General features: G+C 36.4%; 2 protein-coding genes and 1 pseudogene across 2 annotated transcripts; 2 read left to right on the top strand and 1 right to left on the bottom strand.

Moving 5' to 3' along the window:
• Window positions 1-1186: 1186 nt before the first annotated feature.
• On the top strand, window positions 1187-3691 carry LOC137718764 (auxin-responsive protein IAA28-like). Its single transcript, XM_068458300.1, has 5 exons — window positions 1187-1704; window positions 2012-2316; window positions 2448-2595; window positions 2861-2925; window positions 3145-3691. Exons 1-5 carry the CDS (start codon window positions 1391-1393, stop codon window positions 3207-3209), a joined length of 897 nt encoding a protein of 298 aa, XP_068314401.1. The 5' UTR covers window positions 1187-1390; the 3' UTR covers window positions 3210-3691.
• An 11379-nt stretch (window positions 3692-15070) lies between these two features.
• LOC137718354 (putative disease resistance protein RGA1) lies at window positions 15071-19413 on the top strand. The gene is made up of 2 exons (XM_068457884.1): window positions 15071-19091; window positions 19244-19413. Exon 1 carries the CDS (start codon window positions 15408-15410, stop codon window positions 18969-18971), a length of 3564 nt encoding a protein of 1187 aa, XP_068313985.1. The 5' UTR covers window positions 15071-15407; the 3' UTR covers window positions 18972-19091; window positions 19244-19413.
• Window positions 19414-19775: 362 nt separating this feature from the next.
• On the bottom strand, window positions 19776-21971 carry LOC137716986 (eukaryotic translation initiation factor NCBP-like; annotated as a pseudogene).
• Window positions 21972-22640: the final 669 nt, after the last annotated feature.

Below are 22640 nucleotides of genomic sequence, written 5' to 3'. Positions count from 1 at the left end.
TACAAGCACTTTTGCGTGGCTTAGCTAGTGGAGTTGAAGGACCACTACTTTTTGGTGACTAAGAAGTCTTCTCCATGAGTTTACAATTTAGTGCTGTGGCTACTGCTGCATATATCTGACTGTTCCTTCAAATCTAATCCCAGTCAAAGTCACTTGTGACTGTGATTCAATATGGTATTGAGCCCCCAGATGTTTAAATCTGATAGGCACAACTCAAACTTAATCAAGAGTTTGAATTTTAATTAATTAAATACTCTACCTAAACCGTAAACCCTATACAACCATGTATCTATCTTTTTCTTCACGTAATTCACTAATCATACACACGATTGTATTTCTCCCAAATGCGAGCTTGAGGACAATCTTAAAACCTTCCTCAATGAATATTAACCTAATTGAGTTTTGAAGTCGATTAAAGTTAACAAACGGATAGTTGTGCTTCACCTAATTGATGTCATTTCGTCTATTAGCCAGACTTATGGACCCCTTCTCAGCAATAAGCTCACACAACACTGGTTTATGTGGCATGCATTATGAGAAAAAGGGCAATAAAAAGCACAACGCCTTGGCAAGTTGGGTGGCTTCCAGATAATTTAGGCATGTGTTTCTTTTCTTCCCTCTACTCCATTTTTCAAGGAAGAGAATAATAAGTGAGAGATTTTTTAATGTCTCAAAACACCGTTACTTGGTGTTATTATTCCATTCAAATTATAACGCATATCTATTTTATTTATCAATATAACCTAGAAGTGAAACATATTAACCTTATAACATGTGAAGTAGTACGCTAGTAACACTGCGTAACAAGTATTCCCAACACACATAAAAATTTCTTAGTAAGCATACTCATCTCTCTCACTATCTTATCTCGCACTCACACACACCACACATATAGGCACATTGAGTATTTTGAGCTGAATGCTGTCTTGGTCATTTGTCACACTGTCATGTATATGTGACCGGCCACTTATTCCAGCTACACGGTTGTTACTTGTTTTTGAACACTCTATATTTTCTATTTTTGATTCTAAAATTCCAGACAAGGAATCTTCCCAACCATTTTCCTTTTCTTGCATGTGCTCTATAATTAACTAGTCCAAACCGAGTCTCCAAAAAGCAGGTTATTGGAAGAATTTGCTATATATCTCCTTACAACCACACTGCGTTGTACTACTCATCTCCTTAGGGTTCTCAAGGCTAGCTACTTCACGGTTTTTGGGTCCCTTTAGTAGAATTTTCCATGTTTCACGCAAACCCTAGTTTTTAATGTCTTTAGATTTTTGTTCTTAAGTTAATTACTTTGGGATTTGAAAAGTTTAGGGCTCGTTTGATAACCATTTCAGTTTTCAGGTTTTCGGACTTTAAGAGTTTAGCGTGCGTCTATATAGAAATGGATAAGTTGTATAGTATGACTTGTGAGAATAATGAAGAAGTGGTTGTAAGAGCAAATAAGAGAGGGTATGTTGCAGCTGAAGACAAAAAGCTGGAGCTGAGGCTGGGTCCTCCTGGAGGAGAAGATCATCAGTCACTTCTTTCCCTTGGTTGCTGCAACAACAAGAACAATATTTCTCATGAAGCCAAAAGAGTCTGTCATGAAGAGAAAAAAGAAGAGAGAAAGTGGTTGGCAAAAAGCTCATCAGATCCTCCAGCAAGTGCTTTTGAACTTACAAATTCAACAGCAGCTCGTGACTCTGATCAGAAAAGGTACAACTCTATAGCTTTTCTTACTTTATTTGCTTCAACTAATGATGGTTAAGATAAAGAAATTAGTTAATCTTCTTCTTTATCAAACAACTGTCATCCATCAGATTTGATCATGCTAAGGGAATTAATCTTAGTTAAGCATATAATAATCATCGGCTGGTTAATGTAAAATTGATTATGAAGTATACAAAGTACGTAGGTGAATAGTTGCCATGAAATTAGATCCTGTTGTGGAATTGAATGATAAATAGAAATGCTTCAGTCAAGACAATAATTTTTGAGAACTTTATTATCTTTGCTACCCCAGTAAATGCAGAATTGCACAAGCTCCAGTTGTCGGATGGCCTCCGATCCGTTCATCCAGGAAAAATCTTGCAATCAGATCATCACCATCAAGCTTTGCAAAGCCAGCAGCTGATTCGGAGTCACCAAATGAAACTTTGAAGGAGGGAAATGGAAAATCTGATAGTACTACTTATTCCAAGGACCACATGTTTGTAAAGATCAACATGGAAGGAGTTCCCATTGGAAGAAAAATTAACCTCAAAGCCTATGATAGTTATGAGAAACTCTCTTTTGCCATAGATGAACTCTTCCAAGGTCTCCTTGCAGGTTATTTTTTGTGTGCAGAATTTCAGCTTTAGTACTAATTCTTTGATATTATTTACTAGATTTTGTTTTTGTTTTTGTTTTACATCAATGATTTATTTATTTTCTACTATTTTTTGTGTGTCCATTTTTAGCTCAAAGAACTTGTTGTGGTGTGGAGAAAGAAGACAAGAAGGGAGAGACCAAATCAATAACTGAATCATTACATGGCAATGGGAAATATACTCTGCTTTATGAGGATAATGAAGGAGACAGGATGCTTGTTGGTGATGTCCCATGGAAGTAAGCAGTCCAATACCAACTTTACTAAATAAAATTGGTCCCAACTAGTCACAACTCAAGTATTATTTTGTCTATTAATGGCTAAACTCTCGTATTCGAGATTCATAATTTAAACGAAATATCATTCATTAATATGTAAAAAATAGAACAGCTAATTAGAAACATACATAATATATTGTATATCTTGCAATTTTCACAAATTATAACGGTAGCGAGAGATTTATTTTTTGACATGGTTCTCATTTCATTTTATTAATAATTGCAGCATGTTTGTATCGACGGCAAAGAGGCTTCAGGTATTGAAGAGCTCACAGCTTTCCACTCTACAGCGTACGTGAAGCTTACTTTTGTTCTCATAAATTTTTTTTTTAAGTGTCAAATTTTCATGGCTAGAGCCTTTTAGCTTGAAGGATTGGATTGCTATTCAGACTCGCCTTGAGCGACTCTATGCAAAACATAATCAAGTTTGAGTATGAGCCGCTCAAAGAGCGAATCCGAATAGCAATTTAGATTCAGAAATATTTATAATGGAAGTATGCCTGTTTTCAGTTAGTAGCAATCAGCGTGAAAAGACACCACTTGATTCTACAATGGAAGTTGGAATTGGAAGATGAGGCAATAATAAGTGGAGGAATTCCCATATATGCGATGACATGAAGCTCTGCATAATTTAGGGGTTTCCATCAAGTTTTCTTTTCTTTTTTTCCTCTCTTTAATGGCCTAATTAAACCTTGTATATTAAGGGTGTTAAAGATCACTTTCATTTTCTGTTTTCTGTATCTCCTTTTCTTGTTGAAATGTTCAGGTTTACACCCTTTTGGGGCTTTTGTAAAAAGAATTGTTCCTAAGTCATAATACGTTTGTCACTTAATACTACGGTCTAGTGTTATTTCTCTTCATTTGTACGTGAAAGGTCTTAGGTTCCAATCTTTGTGAATGTTGAGTTTGTAACCAATTTATTCTCCCTATCCCTTCGTGTAAATATCGATGAATAAAAAAAATGTTATGATACACCTATTGAACCCACACAAAGGAAAAGAAAGTAGAGATAAGCTACGCACTTGTTATGTGCTATGATATGTCGTCTATTCATATTATAATAATATCTTATGATGGTACATGATGTTGTTTTGATCACAAACAAATTTCCATCAATGTAGAGCTTTGAACAGATTAGACAGGTCTCACTTTCAAGGTTGAGAATGAGATCAATCGCATTTCTAAGCTGAGCCAAAATATATACAAGGTTTATTTCTAATTGTGAGTGAGTATGGTTTAAGGATCCTGGGCATTCTAGGTTCAGTTTTATTCTTTTCAGTTTTTTTTTTTTTTTGCAACACTAAAATTACTATTTAGTTCAGTTCGGCTTTTGCAATTAGTAAAGAAGAAACCGAATTATTTTGGTTCCGTCATGTTCGGTTCTTGTGTTTTTTTTTCTTTTGTTTTGTTAGCCTAGAAAATGGAGAGAAAATGAAGAAATAAATATATTATGAACAAGACTTTCAACATATTTGGGCCTTAAGTTGGGTTCATCTAATATTTAAGAAATTAGGTTAATAGTTGATTTGAAATTAAGCTTGAAAATGAATACCAAACTCGGTTTAGTTTTCAAACCACCAAAAATGAAACTGAACTAACAGTTTTTTGTTCGGTTTTGGTTTTTGCAGTTTCGGTTTTCAATTGGTTTGTTTTCCTTTTTGGTTTTTCGAGTCCATCCCTACCTTAGTGTAAAGAATGAGTATAAAAAAAATCATATTTTCAATTCCGTGTTTAAGAAAAAGCGGGTGCGTAACCGGTGATACTTTAATGAATATTTAAAAGCCCCAAATCACCCTTATTTGGTTTTGCAAGTTACGTACCCTTATCGTCGTACCCGCACCAGTGCATAAGCATATTTGGCTAATTGCTTTCTGTTACTGCAGCAAAGCCGCCATCTGCATCTTGTTTCCTTCTCTAAATTACCCTTAACTGGGTCAGACTTCTGTTCACTTGGTCTTGTTGCTGGTGCAGCTCTTCCACTCTCAAGGTCTCATGGCACATGTAATATAATCTAGGGCTCCTGAATGGCAAATTGCCAAATTGTAGCTTTGGTCTCTGAAAAGAAACCATGTATATGTCAATAAATCAGAGTATCGGTTACTGAATGGCAAATTGTAGCTTTGGTCTCTAAATTAAAAGTTTATTAAAATTAGTACTATGAATTTTGTTCAAAAAAAAAAAAAAAATTAGTTATGAATTTTGGCAAAATTTGGAGCATTTGTCGTGACACCAACTTCGTGCTCGTGGGTCTCTCCGAATTATCTGTTCTAAAGTTGAGGAGGGATTTTAGGGTTTATAAATTAGGGCTCTTCGGGATTTTTGGGTTTTCTCACTCCTTAGTTCAGAAATTGCACTGTATTTCTCAGATTTTGAAAAAATGGGCTTAATTTTGTTTTTTTAGCTTTCGTCTCTTTGGTAATTACTCTGAACCCCCCAAAAGATTTGAAATTTTTGGTAATTTTTCTCATTGTTTTTTACAATTTGTTGTTAGAGTTTGTACAAATTGCTGCCATTGTGTTGTGAATTAGTAGAAAATTGGGGTTTCAGGCAAATGACGAGATGGGTATGCGGATAAGACAATAAAAATCCATGCTTTCATCTGTTTGTTTGATTAAATATAGTTTTTGTCTTTTTCAACTCTCTTTGTCAATTGTGTAGGAATTGTTTGATTTTGCTTGGGTTTCTTGAGGGTTCGGCAACATCAGGTACTTTTTGACCCAATCAACCACAAAAAACTGGTATGCTCTTTTCAAAATTTTCAATTTGATACACTCAGAATTGTATTGATATAATTTAATTCTTAATTTTTCAAAATCTTAAATTTCGTGTATATTAGATTCTCCAATATTTCTTCTTATTAGAGTTTGATTTTTTCAGGTCTGTTTCCTGTTAGCATGTTTCCTTTGTTTCAGATGGGAATCGACTTAATTGGTAAGCCATTTGTTTCGGTCTTTTGTCTCTATGATTTTTCCTCATAAAATTACATTACTCTCTCAATTGCTAAGACCAGAACTGGGACACCTTGCAGGCCAATGTACCAACCTGGCATTTTTAAGTTTTCAGTATTATTTCTTAGGGAGTATATTGTTGGGAAATCGTATTTATGGGGAAGCTGAGTTTGTGTTCTTAGAGCGCATATGTGCGGGATGAAGGAAGAAATTAGGAACAGACAGACCAATTATGTAAGGATGTTTTAAGGGCTTAAACTGAGATTATCTAGATGAGACCACATGAATTCTGAATAAACTCAATCTCCATTTGGAGAGCATTCAACTTCAAGTAAAAGATTTACTGATTCTGCTGTGAAATAATAAGGTGGGGTTTACTATGTGTTTGAGTGTTCTATTGTGATGATAAAATTTTTTTTATGAGGTTAATTGAGTTTTATTCCTCCTTTCTTTCCATTATTTTCAGTTGATCCTATTTCATGATTTTTTCTTCTCCTTACTGTTAAATGTTGCTTGTCCTCTTTATTGGGACTAATTTTTCATGATTTTTTTTTTTCATCTCAGTGAAACATAAATCAATCCAACAAGGTTGTGGTAGTGGAAATAATCTTTCTAAGGTTTTTGTCTGACAGTCTGAGTGTGATAGTATGCATTTCGTTTACTCTTTGTCACCAGTGCTTATTTACTTTTTGCTAAATACTTAGTCAACAAACAAAGTACAACACGAGAAATTTTACTGAGCCAAAATCTCGCGAGATTCAAGCATATTTATATAGTTATTAAAAGCATAAGTTTAGTTATGCCTTTTCAGTAAAGATGATACCGAGCTTTCATGTTCCTTGATTTTTTTTTTTTTTTTTTTTTTTACATCCTTTCAGATTACATTGGTTCAGCCTTACAATGTAAAGAGGGCAATGTCATGCCCTAATTGTCGGAGACACGATGAGGATCTCTATGATTTAAGTTATCTGAAATGGTAAATAGTTTAGATCATTTTTTTTAATTTTAATTTCTAATGTTCTGTTACTTTTTGTGAATTTTCAATTTTTGCTGCATTTGACCAGATATCAATCAGCATTTAGATAGAGGGTCATATATAGTTTTTTACATTCCATATGCTTTTGTGGAATACGCATATATGATAATGCCTCCTTTTCACACAGTATTAACCGAAATAGATGAACAAAGATTTATTTATTTTTAAGTGTTAATGTATTTATTGAAATGATTTTGTAATTTTTTAGACCGAGGAGGCGCAACAAAGGCTGAAGTACCTCTAATTTATTCAAATGGCTACAGCTTATGTCGCGGTTTGCTTCACAAACCTCTAAGCTTTGCTTCCACACAGTATATTTGAGGACATCTCTACATCTTAATTTTTGCTTTTGTCTGATTTCTGCAAGTTTGAGGATTGGGTATAAAAAAAGAAATGCAAACCCTTGCATAAGTAAAATTCATTTTGCTTCCAGCGTTTTGCTTTGATCGTCTGGGTGTTTTTTTTATGATAATCTATTTTCGGGTTTTGATATAACGGTGCAAGATTGTATGTTGTGTTTTTTGTCTATTTGAAGTGTTATCTGATGCTAAATTTGTTTTTTTTAGATGTTTGGTAATTTAGAATTGGGTTTATGGGTTGAATTCAGTTTTAGAACTATAACTAAGTTAGATTAATGTTTTGATCATGCTGGAGTAGATGGGTATTGAGTTTTTTTGAAATGTCAAGTTATAAATGGAGAGTTGAGGTCAAAAGCATACTGAGCTTGATGATGAGCTGCAGGCAGATAGCAGCCCTGTAATTCATTGGAGTTCAGAGCGAGTTCATCAAACTCTTTAGCTCAAATCCATAGAAATTTGTGAGCTCTGCGCCAGGATCCAATGACCAAGATATAAACACTTGGACACCTATATGTAAATATTCTTGCTTATCGTAGATGTTTAGTACTTTTTGCATGTTTTATACAGTTTTAAAATCCTCAACATCGTGCGGGCATCATTGCTAGTTACTTCTAAAAAGAGGCTCATGTGCATTCATATACTAAATTTGATGGAAATTCTCACCGAGTTGGCTTTAGGATCAATGCTAATATTATATTATATATATACTAAAAGAGAAAATGGGTTATTGGACACTCGAATTACGATGTGCTGACCGACACTTAGAAGATGACGAAGCCATAAAGTGTAGTGATGTGAAAACTGTGAATAAATTAAAAAGTAAAAGTGATTAATTTAGAGTGCACATGTGAGCGGGATTGAACCCATATTACGTAAGTGATGTCAGAGCATAGATAAATTGCAGTAAAATAAGAGTAAGGAAATTTATACCGAAAGGAGAAGTCTCCTACATGATAGCTTTTACCAACAATCTTCATCATCACGAAACCTCTACCACTAAAATCCTAGAGGGGCGAAAAACAAGGGTGAGTGGCCCTGAAAATAAAGTTTTGTAAAGCCTTTTCGAAAAGTGTAACCCCTCGCTATAAAATAAGTATATGGTTTCACAAAAATATTATAATAATAGTATGTAATAGGTACCTTGCAGCAGAAGTGAGTTAAAGTTGTAGGGTACAACAACAATATATCTTAACATTAATCTCAATTCGTTATTCTAAGAAATTAATGCTCATTAATTTATGTAGGCACACAAGTCTACTGCAAAGATATTCAAACAATGAAATAGGCTGGGTGTAGATTTTACATTCTAGTACTACATCAAGTGAGATGCGCTAGTCGCATCACATACGAGTCCAAAACATTACACAAAAGGACAAGCCGACACCTAACTTTGGATCCAAAGCGAATGTAAATGGTGCATGTGAAGTACACGTGAAGCTAGAACTTGGCCCAAGACAATATAAATAACTAAGAGACACCGTGCAAACATGTAATAATGAGTAGATAAAACGTAAGGATGTCATGCCACAAGTTTATGCTCACAAATGATATTAACAACAAAAAGTGCACGAAAAGTCTATTTATAAAGCTAAACATAGCATATCACATCATAATATATAAAAGCACTTGTCGGAGAAAAATCACATATACATATATATACGTAAAAATGAAAAGACTCACTCACAAATACTTGCGATGTCACATCCATTCGAGCTAGGAAAGCCGGAGTCTCCAATAATAATTTCACCTAAACATAATATTGGGACCTATTAGTAAAACTCAACTTAAACGACTAAATTTGGAAAAACAGAGTACGGATTCGAAATCAAAGCGTTGAAATACGCTAAGAGGGGCCCTGGGCAAATTTTGTAAAAACTCAACGAAAAAGTCAACGGTCAACCCTAAAAAGTCAACCAAACCATTTCAGCGGTCAATTACGTTAAAACTTTAGAATTTCACTAAATAGATGTCAAAAGCAGACTCGCGGCGTCGAAATTAGCCTATGAGGATTTCTGAGAAAATTTCAAAAAAGTCAACATAAGGAATATTTCTAGGTTCAAATCCAGATCCAAGTTTGAGGGTCATGGGTTTGGCCCGACTCTAGGTTGGGTTGACCTCCTTTGGACTCGCAGGTTGCCCCAAAGGTTTGGGTTGGGTTGGGCCAAAGGTTTGGGCTTTAAGCCCTTTTTATTTTATTTTTTTTATTTTTTTACCGGAACAGAAATATACCTAACTGGTGGCCGGAAATTACCTGCAACTCTGCGAGTTTCTGCAATAACGCCACCAAAATTCAGGTCTAAGGAGTCAATCATCGTTAAAATGAGGCGAGGGAGGCAAAAACAGGTGGTCCAAACCTTACCTTGCTTGGAATCATTGAAACTCGCCGGTGGTTCGTCAGAGGGGAAGTGTACATTGGTCTCTGTCACTGTCGAGATTCAAGGGTTTTGGCCTGAGTTTGAGAAAATGAATGAAGTGATGATGGTGGTGCTGGTTCATGAGAAAGAGTGGACTCGGCGACGTCATCGGAGTCTGTGAGGCGAGGTGGCGCCGGTGATTTCATATAGAGAGAAGAGTGCTAGAGTGAGAGAGAGATATATATATATATATATGACATGGTGGTCTGGTGTGGTTTAGCATTTCCTGTTGAGCTCGCTGGAGTGGCGATGTTGATGTTGATGTTCGATTGGTGCTGCTGCACCTTCCGTGCAGTGTGCACATAGCTGAGGGAGAAAGTGAGGTAAGGCTCGCAGGGTTTACAGAAGAGAGAGTTAAATGAAAATAAAAGAAAGAAGGAGAAATGAGTGCAAGTGTGTGGGAAGAGAGAGAAGTGAGGGAATCAGCTGAAACGAGGGAGAGAAAAATAATAAAATAATAAGAAAAAGAATGAGGGGGTGAGGGAGAGGATGAGGGGGGAGAGAAAGTTCATTATGGTGTTTGTTGGAGCGTAGAAAGTGGGGTTCTCAAAACTCAAACAAAAAAAATATTAAATCGTCCACTTGCCTTCAATAAAGCCAAGCAATTCCTCATGCAGACCCATTGTACGAAGGAGTAAGATTCTCTCTTTCTTTTTTTATTTTTTATTTTTTATTTTTTTATTTTTTTATTTTTTATTTAAACGATCATAATTAAATCACTTTAATATTTTATATTAATTTTTTATAACAAGAGAAAGATAAAATATAACAAATGTGAGAGAAGATAATGGAAAGAAAATGAAAGATAATTCTAATCCTTGTACGAAATCCACCATCAGATTTTTTTTTTCTTTTTTAAATTAAACCTAATAAAATATTAATTAAAAGCCACTTCCTTCGCTTTAGTTAAATCAGTCAGTTCTTGCAAGTTTTTACACTGCACAAAGGCTGATTTTGTGCTCCAGATAGAACCTATGCAATGGTGCGCGTTGCATAAAGAGAAACTCATTTGCCTTGGTTATTTTTACACAGTTTCAGACATAACTTGCTCGTTATAATTTCGAATTGAATTTCGTTTGCGACCACGTATTCGTAAAAGTGAGTATCATTTGAAAGCTGTACAATAAAAGTGGAAAAGTGAAATGAAAACTGAGGTCCACGTGGAAGGCCTACGTGGCATCTCAGGGGCGTTTTGATAATTTCACTATTACTAAGAATAAAATATAATAAATTTCGAGACAGGATGTCACATTCTACCCCTTTAAGAAAATTTCGTCCTCAAAAGTAAAAACAACATACTTTAATCAAAAAAGAATTACGAATACAAGTCTCCCACACGTTTTTCCATTTCCCATGAAGTCTTTTCAGCATAATGGTTTCTCCGAATTCTGTATCGCTTGCGTTTATGCAATCGTAGTGATGAGCACTTCGAGTGTAGATGTATGTGTGTGTGTGTGTCTTTGGGTCAAGCCCAAACAATAATTAATTAGGCGCATGGCCTAATTAATAAAGGGATGTGCTATCCACACACCTCATTTTACTTCTCACACATCCCTTGATAAATTTTGTCCGTTGATCTTCTTCAATTCATCCGATCTGACGGTCAAAAATTAAAAAGGTGTGTGAGAAGTAAAATGGGGTGTGTGGATATCACATCCCTTAATAAAATACTACCGGAGACGGACCTACTTGCCCACTTGCTTAACGAACCCAACGTATAAGTTATCAATATATTAACAACATAAAGTGTACGAAAAGTCTATTTGTAAAGTTAAACATGGTATATCACATCATAATATATAAAAGCAGTTGTCGAAGAAAAATCACATATACATATATATATGTAAAAATGAAAAGACCCACTCACAGATATTTGCGATGTCACATCCATTCGAGCTAGGAAAGCCAAAGTCTCTGATAGTAATCGCACCTAAGTATAATATTGGGACCTATTAGTAAAACTCAACTTAAACGACTAAATTTGGGAAAATGGAGTACGGATTCAGAATCAGAGCGTCGAAATACGCTAAGAGGGGGTCCTTGGCAAATTTTGTAAAAAGTCAACCGAGTAGCCCGACGGTCAACTACGTTAAAACTTTGAAATTTCACTAAATCGATGTCAAAAAAGGACTCGGGACGTCGAAATTAGCCTAGAAGGGTTTCCGATAAAATTTTGAAAAAGTCAACATAAGGAATATTTTGGAATATTCCATAATGCATTTAGAATTTGGGCTGGGCTGGATCCCGAGTTCGGATCCAGATCTAGGATGGAGGGTCATGGGTTTGGGTTTTGGGCTCCTTTTTTTTTGCAATTGGGTTGGGTTGACTCGTTTGGACTCGAGAGTCGCCCCAAAGTTTTGGGCCGGGTTTGGGCTTAAGGCCCTTTTTTTTTTTTTTTTTTTTTTTCGCACAGGTTCATTTCTCACCCAAATTCTTAGATTCAAAAGCCAAAATGAAGTTCAAGAGGTAAGGAGTAGAAATATACCTAACCAGGGCTAAGCCGTGGCTGGAGTTGGGCGGAAAATACTTGCAACCCCCGAGTCCTTCTCCGAAATGTGGAAATTTTTTTCCCCGAGATGGTTTCTGCAATAACGCCACCAAAACTCACATCTAAGGAGTCAATCGTCGTTAAAATGAGGCAAGGGAGGCAAAAACAGGTGGTTTGAACCTTACCTTGCTCGGAATCATCGAAACTCTCTGGTGGTTCATTTGAGGGAAAATGTACATTAGTCTCTGTCACTGTCAAGATTAAAGGGTTTTCGCCTGGGTTTGAGAAAATGAATGAAGTGATGATGGTGGTGCTGGTTCACGGGAAATAGTGGACTCGGCGACGTCGTTGGAGTCGGGTGAGGCGAGGTGGCGCTAGTGATTTCATAGAAAGGGGAGAGTGCCAGAGTAAGAGAAAGATACATATGAAATGGTGGTCCGGTGTGGTTTAGCATTTCTTGTGGAGCTCACTGAGTTTACAGAAGAAAGAGGTAAATGAAAAGAAAAGAAAGAAGGAGAAATGAGTGCAAGTGTGTGGGAATGCTATTTATACCATGTTTTTATACCACATTTTTATACCACCTTAGGTGGCATATGATGTGAACAACCACATCATTTGAAAAATTTGCAAAATCCAAGAAAATGAAGTAGAAAGACTCATCGTATACTATAATCATCATTTAATTAACTAGTTTTTCTTAATTATTAGTTTATTAAATAATGAACTAAATTAAAAAATCTGATTAATTCAAATGATGTGACTATCCACATCAAATGCTACTTAAAATGATATGAAAATATAGTACAAAAAATATAGCATGAATAACGTTACTTTGGAAAGAGAAAGAAGTGAAGGAATCAGCTGAAACGAGGGAGAGAAAAATAATAAAATAATAAAATAATAAGAAAAAGAATGAGGCGTGAGAGAGAGGATGAGTGGGAGAGAGATAGTTAACAGTAGAAAGTTAATTTTGGTGTCCGATGGATGGAGTGTAGAAAGTGGGGTTCTCAAAACTTAAAAAAAAAAACATTGTTAAATCATCCACTTGCCTTCAATAAGGCCAAGCAATTCCTCATGCAGACCCATTGTACTTAATCCACCATCAGATTTTTTTTTTTTAATTAAACCCAATAAAATATTAATTAAAGGTCACTTGCTTCTTTTTAGTCAAATCAATCAGTTCATGCAAGTTTTTAAACTGCACAAAGGTTTATTTTGCAGAATTAGAATTTTCTCTCCTCATTTTTATGTTCCCTTTAATAAAAACAATTAATATAAGATATTAATATGATTTAATTGTGTTCGTTCAAACAAAAATGAATAGAAAGAGAGGAAAAAGAAAAGAAAAAAAAAGAAAGAATCCTACTCGTATTTTGTGCTCCAGATAGAACGCATGCAATGGTGCGTGCTGCACAAGGAGAAATTCATTTGCCTCATGTATTTTTGCACAGTTCCAGGCATAATTTGCTCGTTATAATTTCGAATTGAGCTCCGTCTGCGGTCACATATTTGTAAAAGTGAGTACATTTGGAAGTTATGCAATATGAGTGGAAAAGTGAAAGGAAAACCGGGGTCTACATGAAAGACCTATGTGACATTTCAGCGGCATTTTGATAATTTCACTATTATTAAGAATAAAATATAATAAATTTCACATTGACAAACAAATATATTGAAATATAAAAATTGAATTTAAATTTGTCAACTAGATTATCTTTTTCTTTTTCGGATTGGTGTTAGCTTACTGAAAAAAAATATAATAACGATTGTTCGTTTGCTTGGATGAGGTGAAACCCAAATTTATGCGATGAGAGAAGTAAAAAAGTTTTTTCCCCCCTTATGGATCCTGCAAATGATTAGGTAAAGACAGTAAGAATTGCAAATAATATTAATCGTTATTATTATTTTTTTGTCTTCCAACCAATAATGTAGTAAGGATATTGCTTATGAATAATTATCGTAAAATGAACTCTTTATCTTAGTTTGTTGGTAAATATCACATATTCACTATTCATCCATTGTTCATCTATATCTTACTCCTAATTGTTCATGTATATCTTACTTCTAATTGTTTTTTTTATGATTTTTTACAGCTAAACTCCTTTATCTTATATGAATACAATGAATGAATTCGATCTTTAATTTAAAATATTCACACTAGTGGATACCATAAAATCTTATGTCATGATGATCGATGAAAATTAAGGATTTTGTAAAAGAAATAACATGCAAGCTTTAAGTTCCATTGGCAATGTTTAAACTTTTGAGAAAAGCTTCACAACCTTGAAAACAAAAACGCTTTCATTTTGCATATCCTTGCACATTTAATATTTTGTAATAGACTAGTAGTGTATGCATGTTTGTTTATTAGGCTTTTATTTTCGAGTGTAGATGTAGTACTTAAACGACAAATGTGTTTTAATGTTTTGAAGTAATATTTATGTGGCAATGTGTGGTATGTGCAAATTTAAGAAAAAAATATATTTTTCTTAACGGGTCGGGTCACTTTACCTGTTGGGCAAAGTGACCCAACCTGTTACGGACCTGTTAAGATAACGGATGTGACATGACACGACTCGTTAAAATAACATATGTTACACGAAAACGACACGAACACGACAGACACGACCCGTTTGCTAGGCCTAGATTAAACAAATGGGGTGTGCTATCCACACATCTCATTTTACTTCTCACACATTCCTTGATAATTTATGTCTGTTGATCTTCTTAAATTCATCCAATTCGACGGTCGAAAATTAAAAATGTGTGCGAGAAGTAAAATGGGATGTGTGGATATCACAATCCTAAACAAAAAGGAAACTTGTCCTTCTAATCTTTGTAATTTGGAAGGGATTGAAATAGATAAGTTTTCTTGAGTATTCCATTTTCTACCTTCAAGTTGAACTCAATTTTATCAATTCTTCCTTCAATACAAGGTTATCCATTTCAATCTAATCCTAGAAACCAAACCCGGCCAAAGTGATTAGATAAGATCAATGAGCTATTGTGCTAATTACCAAACATATTATTGCTTACATTTATTTGGACACAGATATTTCTATGCTAGTTTTGCCTTTTGGGCCAACTTATGAGTAATGATCAGTATATCAACTTTTTAGATCACATTTACAAATCATGTGATGTGTCACCGATATGAAATAAGTGCTTTAATCAACACTTAAGTACTAATTCAATCTTCAACAATCACGTTAAAATTTATAAAATATGGTTTAATAGATGGTCTTCCTAGCATTAGCCGGTACTTATATATGGATATTTTTGCTAAGTAATTTTCACATAGGGGACCATGCCATGCTTAGTTGCTAACGATATATTGAATTCCAGTAGGATTAAAGACGAAAGACTTTGACATTCAAAGTAAACCACACATTATGGATCTGAGAATTTCCCTTTAGCTCTTCAGTTTGTGCAGATGCATTCCACTTCCAAATCCCTTTAAGCCATTACCGTTCTCATCTCTCAGCTTTCTTTTTTCTTTAACTGGTTTAGTTATTGTCTGTTGCATGCATGCTAGATATGGATGCAGCTGCGAGCATTGTTTTATCCCCGGCTTTGCAAGTACTCTTCGACAGATTGGCGTCACCGCTCCTACAAAAGGCTTCTGATCTCCTTGGTTACAACGACAACTTCCAGAGCCTGCAGCACGCATTGGTGCGAGCTCAAGCTACTCTTGAAGTTGCAGAAGAACAACAGTTCACAAACAGAGCTGCCAGACTTTGGTTGTTGGACCTCAAGAACGCAGTTTGCGATACTCAGGACATTCTTGACTTCTTTACTGCTCGGGAAAACTGGAATCATATTTTTCGTCTTTCAATATCAGATGATGGAATTATAAAACCTGAAAAACTCAGGGTTATGCTCCAGGGGTTGGAAAGGACTGTAACCGAGGGATTTCGCATGTTCAATATCAGAGAGCCTACCCAGCTGCTGCCTGGTATCGTAGATCAAGGGTCTGCAAAAAGGGAGACCAGCTCTTTTGTTAAGGACACAGAAATACATGGGAGGAAAGAAGAAAAGGAGAAGTTAATCAAGCTGTTAATATCTTCTGATGCTAACCAGGTTGAAGGAGGATATGCAGCTTGCATTCCAATAATTGGTCATGGAGGAATTGGTAAGACGACTCTTGCTCAATTGGCATATAATGATAAGAGGGTAATAAGACACTTTGATGTTAGGATGTGGATTTTTGTTTCTAATGACTTCAATATCACAAAGATCATGAAGGGAATTATTGAGTCGGTAACAAAGAGTAAGTGCGAGATCACTGGGATTGATGAACTTCAGACTCGGGTTTGGTATTTGTTGCACAATAAAAGATTTCTCCTCGTGTTAGATGATGTATGGACTGAAGATCTGGATGATTGGGAAAAGCTAACACCTTTGTTTAGAGAGGGCGTTGATGGATGTAAGATTGTTGTTACCACTCGCAGCAGAAAGATCCCGTTGATGATGGACAGCTCAATTCCGTATCAGTTGGATGGTTTAACGTTTGATGATTGCTTGTCTTTGTTTAATCAAAGGGCTTTTGGAAGAGGAGGAGAAGAAAAGTATCCACACCTTGTTCTGATTGGGAAGCAGATTGTCAAAAAATGTGGAGGTTTTCCATTAGCGGTAAAAAGCTTGGGAAGTGTAATGCGCTTTAAAAGAGAGGAAGGACATTGGTTGTTTATGCAGAACAGTGAACTTTGGCAATTAGATGTATGCCAACAAAAAGTTTTACCTGCGTTGATGTTGAGTTATCTTCATCTTCCATCACATCTTCGACAATGCTTTGCCTTCTGCTCATTATTTCCCAAAAACTATGAATTCAAGAAGCAAAAGCTAATTCATCAATGGATGGCAGAAGGCTTCGTTCTACGACAAGGGAGCAAGCGACTAGAAGACATTGGTGATGAATACTTTTCCGATTTACTGTGGATGTCTTTCTTTCAAGAAGTAGAGGTTTCTGAAAATGAAGATGTAGTCGGATATAGAATGAATAATGTGATTCATGATCTTGCACGATATGTTGCAGGAGAAGAGTCTGTGATACTCGAAGCAGGTCTTCCACCATATATTAATCCATCACAAATTCGACACTCATCTATTGTTTATACAAACAGAGATGGAGAAATCACAATCCCATTGGAGGCTCTATATGCAGCGGAACATTCACGAACTCTATTATTCTTAGGAGATTCTGGCTTGTTAAGCAACATGGGGAGGATGTTTTCAAGCTTTGTATATTTGCGTTTGCTAGATCTTAGTGGCTGTGATGTTTCTAGTTTCCCGGATGCATTGGGTGGCTTGATATGTTTGAGGTATCTTGACCTCTCTTACACACCTATCGAAAACCTTCCTCTTAGGGTATGTGCGCTTGTATCATTGCAGACTTTAAACCTAATTGGCTGCTATAATCTTCGTTCTTTACCTTCCTTGGAAAGGATGACCTGCCTAAGACATCTCAATCTAACTGGATGTGAACAATTAATTCAAATGCCTGCTGGTATTGAAAGTTTACATCAACTTCAGACATTGCCATTATATGTCGCTGGGAGAGGTTGTCGCCTTAGTGAGCTGAAACAATTAAATCTTTATGACAAGCTGAATCTAACACACTTAGAGGAAGTACGGCACGCAGCAGAAGCAAAAACAGCTGGGCTGATGACGAAGAAAAATCTCGATTCATTGGGATTATACTGGGGACTATATCAACCGAGATCGGAAGATGTGGACATATCACTGGGGATAGTACCTAAACGCCGAGAAGATTCAAGAGTGGGATTCAGAACCTCTATGGTAGCACAGCAGGAAAAACATGCCGAAGAAATTCTCGACAGTTTACAACCACCGAAAAATATGAAAAAGCTATTCATAAATGGCTATCCAGGATTTAGATTTGCTGCTTGGGTTCTCCCAGAATATGTAATTGCAGTTGAAATTGCGAATTGCCAAAATTGTGGACATCTTCCAGCCCTTGGGAATCTTCTGCTGCTTAAGACTCTTTCTCTGCATGGGATGCATGGCGTAAGGCGCATTGGTACTGAGTTCTACGGTGACGGTGCAGACATAAGATTTCCATCACTTGAAAAACTATCACTCAGTGATTTTCCCAACTTGGAAGAGTGGACAAGTGCAAATAGCGAAAATTCATTCCCAAGCCTGAAGAAATTAACCGTCAAAAGATGTCCCAAGCTAGCACATATCCCATCTCCTCAATCCCTTCAACATCTAGAGCTGCAAGACTGTAATCTAATGCTGACGCCCGTAGCAAATTTAGGTCTGCTTTCTGTGCTTGTTCTAGAGAACATTCCAGGCCTACTCACTCTCCCAGAAGGGCTCACTGCATCAGCTTGTCTGTCTTCTTTGAAGATCTTGTCGTGCCCCAAACTTCGTTCACTTCCTTTGCAGATCCGAAACCTTACTGCTCTGAAATCATTGACCATTCGATGTTGCGAAGAGCTCTCCTCTCTGCCTCAGACTTCACAAAACCTCAAAGCGCTGGAGTCACTAGAGATTAGTAACTGTCACAGTATAATATCCATGCCGGATGGTTGGATTGGAGGTTTGTGTTCCCTTCGAACTTTGTCCATTGAAAACTGCAGTAACCTAACTTCTCTGTCGTCGAGTTTGGAACGGCTCACGTTGCTTGAGCACTTGACGATTATGTTCTGTCCAAATCTTGGTCCTTTTCCAGAAGGTGTTCAACACCTCTCCTCCCTTCGAAGTTTGATCCTATTGAGCTGTCCTTGGTTTGATTCTCTGCCAGAAGGGTTACAAAATGTGAGAACACTGCACTGTCTCAAAATTGGTAGCTGCCCCAATCTAACAGCTTTGCCAGAATGGTTTGCGGGTCTTGATTCTCTTAGGTCCTTGACGATATTTGACTGCCCCGGTTTACAACTATTGCCACCAGGTTTCAAGATTCTCACTAAACTCCAACACCTCTCTATTCAAGAATGCCCGGAGCTTGAGGAAAGATGTAGACAAGGTAGTGGTGAGGATTGGTTGAAGATAGCCCACGTCCCGCATAAGTACATCGGACCACCTCAGGCCAGGCAGTCCGGTGAAGCGAGCACATCTGGCAGCTGATCTCTTCTTTCAAATATCTTCTCAGTGAGCAACTTTCATTTCATTGTCGTCAACAAGCTTTCATCATTATGCTAAGCCATACCTAGCCTCCTTGTGTACTTGTTTCCGATGGGATGACAGGTAAACGCTGCTTATTTTCTTAAAAACACAAAATCATTCACTAATTAACAAAAACAAGAGTAATTAATTAGAAGGATGTGTGTAAACTGAATTAATTGGTCACCTGCTCGTGATTTACCGTGGTTCTAATTTCATTGTATGGATAATTGTAGCATGTTTGTATACACGGCGAAGAGGCTGCACGTATTGAAGAGCTCACAGCTATCCACTATACAACGTATGTGAAGCGTACTGTTGATCTCATAAACTTTTAGTTTGAAGATTGCTATCCAGACTCGCTTTGAGCAACTCTATGCAACATGTAAGCGAGTTTTGAGTATAAGCCGCTCCTGAGTGTGTTTAGGGCTGGTTTGCTATTGCTGTGCTTTAAAAAAAAAAATTGTTTCTGCTATACTGTGAGAATAAGCAACTGTGTAATAAAGCAGCAGAGTCTTTAGTAAACTTTTTTGTGAAAGTGCTTTTGGAAAAAAAAAAAAAAAAAAAAAAAAACAGCATTATAGTGTTTAGTATATAAAACAACTGTAACTGTGTGAAATGACCAAAAAGTGTATAATACTGGATGTGCCATTAATTTAATTTTCTTAACAAATAAAGGTGAATTAATAAATATACTTTATTTTTAAAAGAAAACTATTTATAAACTTTATCTTAAATATTAATTAGTATGACAAACTACTTCAATTGAAATATTTTAGGCTAAATAGCTAGGATTCATTAGTACAATATTGTTAATGTACTTGAAAGTAGTCTAATTAGATGCATTCATGAAACTTGCCGACAGATGTCAAGCTTTGAAGTTGATGATAAAATGCACCATAGTTTATTGTGGTGAGCAAAAATGCTCCCATAAATTCAACGAGGAAGCATGCACAATCTGTTTGATAAAGCCAGTAATTTATTTGATAATCCATCAGTAAATTAATTTAGTACAGATATACTCAGGTACAGATTGCCACCAATTATAAAGTCTCCAGACTTTGCACGTCTCCTTTTCATCATGCAAGAATTTTACCGATTATGGTCGTGGCTTGTGCATCAGTCGCCTTCCGGAAAGCTTTTCTGAAACTAGTGCTCTTATCTGGTGGCATCAATCTAGCCCCTCAACCATGTGTTTCTGTAAGATGAATTGTCGCGCAGCGAAGCATCATGTGGCTTGTATTCCATGAGATAGCTGTGTGGAAGCTTCAAGTTCCGCTTGATCGCATCTCTTAAAAGCCATTACAGCCTGGTCAACAAAAGCAAGGTCAACATATTACACTACACACACACAGAAAGACTAGTCACACAAGCAGCAAATTGTTATAAATTACCAACCTGATGATCAGAAGCATTCCGGTTCCAGACACTCGATATATCCTCATTGAATATGATGCTTAGTACCGCACCACATATGTTCTCTCCATAATCAAGCTGGTCACCCACCAAGGCAAGAACCTGTGCATAACATGTAAGTAGGTGCAGAAATAAGTTCTAGGACACATCTCTCCTCTAACGAGGATATACTACGTTCAAATACCGCCAATGCCCACCCCCAAATATCTCAATTTAGAAAACATAAGAGAAAGCCACATTAAATTAGCAGTAAAACACCATAACAGAAACACTCTCGTATAAACACATGTATGTGCATTAGTATGTCAAGCACGTCCAGGCATTTGTATATACTTCTATAGGCTCCATTCAGACAGCATCCAGAGATTAGGAAGTGTACTTCAGAAAAGATGCCAACATGTGTGATTCAGGGTTTAGGCTTTAATGCTAAGGTTCTGGGTGACAAACCACCCCCAAGAGTTAAAACCTAAACCTAAAAGTATCAACCCATTGCCATAAAAGTGTAAAACGCTGTTCTTACGATGCCTTCTTAGATCAGTAAAAAACAATTGGAAGCATCACTTGAATTGCAGAAAGATATTCATTACTCAACAAAATCAATGAGACAAAGTACCAATGAATAGAGAACGCAGCGTAGTATTTTAAGCTACCTAATACAGAAAGTAACTTATTAGCCAAATTAAAAATAAACGCCAACTTCATTACGAGCACATCAGTGCAAATACTTTGAAACCTGACAGAAAATACAAAGAGAGGTTTAACGTCCTCTGATTTCCGCTAAAATAGCAATTGTTATGTCATTTGCAGTTGCAGTTGTTATTTAAGAACCATCATTCATGTTAATTAATCTAAAAATCCACTCTAACTAATTGCCAATATCCAATACATTGCATATAATATGAAAGATAATAAGAAAATCAAACAAAAAATAACCATCCAAAACACCATTGAAGAAAAACACAAATCAAGAACTCACCAGTAAAGCAGGATGTGATTCAAAATCTTCCAATTTCCAAACTTTCCCAGTAAGTGGCTCCGGAATCTGAAACCAATTCCCAAACAATCAAAATAAAGAACAAATCTTGAACATAATTCAAAACAAAATTTAAAAAGAACAACAAGCTTCGTTGCGGGCAGAGAGACCCTTTTGGACTCAGTTCGAGCGGCTCGAACGACAAGCTTCATTGCGGGTAGAGAAGTAATCAATTTTTGGTAGAGAAGTAATCAATTTTTCTTACTTCTCTCCCAATTTTTCTTGTTTCCTCCACAAACCCTAATTTTTTTCCCCAATTAATTTTTTCCACAAACCATATCACCTGCCCCAATTAATTTTTTCCCAACCCTCCATCCCCAATTTTTTCCCCGACACCCATACACTCATCCCTTCGCTCTTCCCACCCCTCTTTCACTCACTCTGCCATCCCCAAATTTAAAAATCCAAACAAATAAATAACGAAATTTTAGACAATAGAAGCTTACCAGAGGAAGGACGCCAAGCCGGAGAACAAGACTTGGAGAATGAGAGAGAACATTGGGAGGAAGGAAGTTTCAGGTTGGAGATTGGATTTTGGGGCGACGAGTTGGGAGTTGGGAGCGAATGAGTGAGACAGGAGGGAGTGAAGTGAGGTGCCAGAGGAAGGAAGAGAAGTGAGGTGCGAGAGGTAGGATTGCCATTTGAAAACTTTCATTAAATGGTACTGTTCATCCGTGTTTCCGTGATAAAAAGCCGTTTTCTGAAAGCTGCAAATAGCTGCTTCTACTTTCCAGCTGTTTCTGGCAGCAACTTTGAAAATAAGTGCTTTGTTGATGAGTTACCAAACGCAATTCTGGCAGCAACTTTTTTTCATCCCAGTTTAAAAAAAAAAAAAAAAAAAAAATTTAAGCTGTACCAAACCAGGGCTTACACTAAGAAAAAAAAAAGTTGTAGTTTGCTTGTTGTTGAAGAACTAGTTGCTATAACTATCAAGTTTTTATTCCAAATTAGGTTTGCTTCATGTTCTTTAGTTTGAGGTACGAAGCTTGCAAAAACACAGATGATTCCTTAGTTGAAAGATTTGGAAGGATGTATGTCATTTAACTGTGGTCAGGGGTGTGCTAAAATGTCTTTAGTCTTCCGAGCCCATTGGAGATTAGTCCTACCCTTAAAGCGTGGGATACCTCAAGCCTTGAAAAAAAACAAAAAAAAAACAAAAAAAAATTCATTCATGTTGTAAAATC

Source organism: Pyrus communis, chromosome 15 (genome assembly GCF_963583255.1).
Source record: "Pyrus communis chromosome 15, drPyrComm1.1, whole genome shotgun sequence".
Lineage (NCBI taxonomy): Eukaryota > Viridiplantae > Streptophyta > Magnoliopsida > Rosales > Rosaceae > Pyrus > Pyrus communis.
This window is presented reverse-complemented; position numbering and strand designations above follow the sequence as displayed.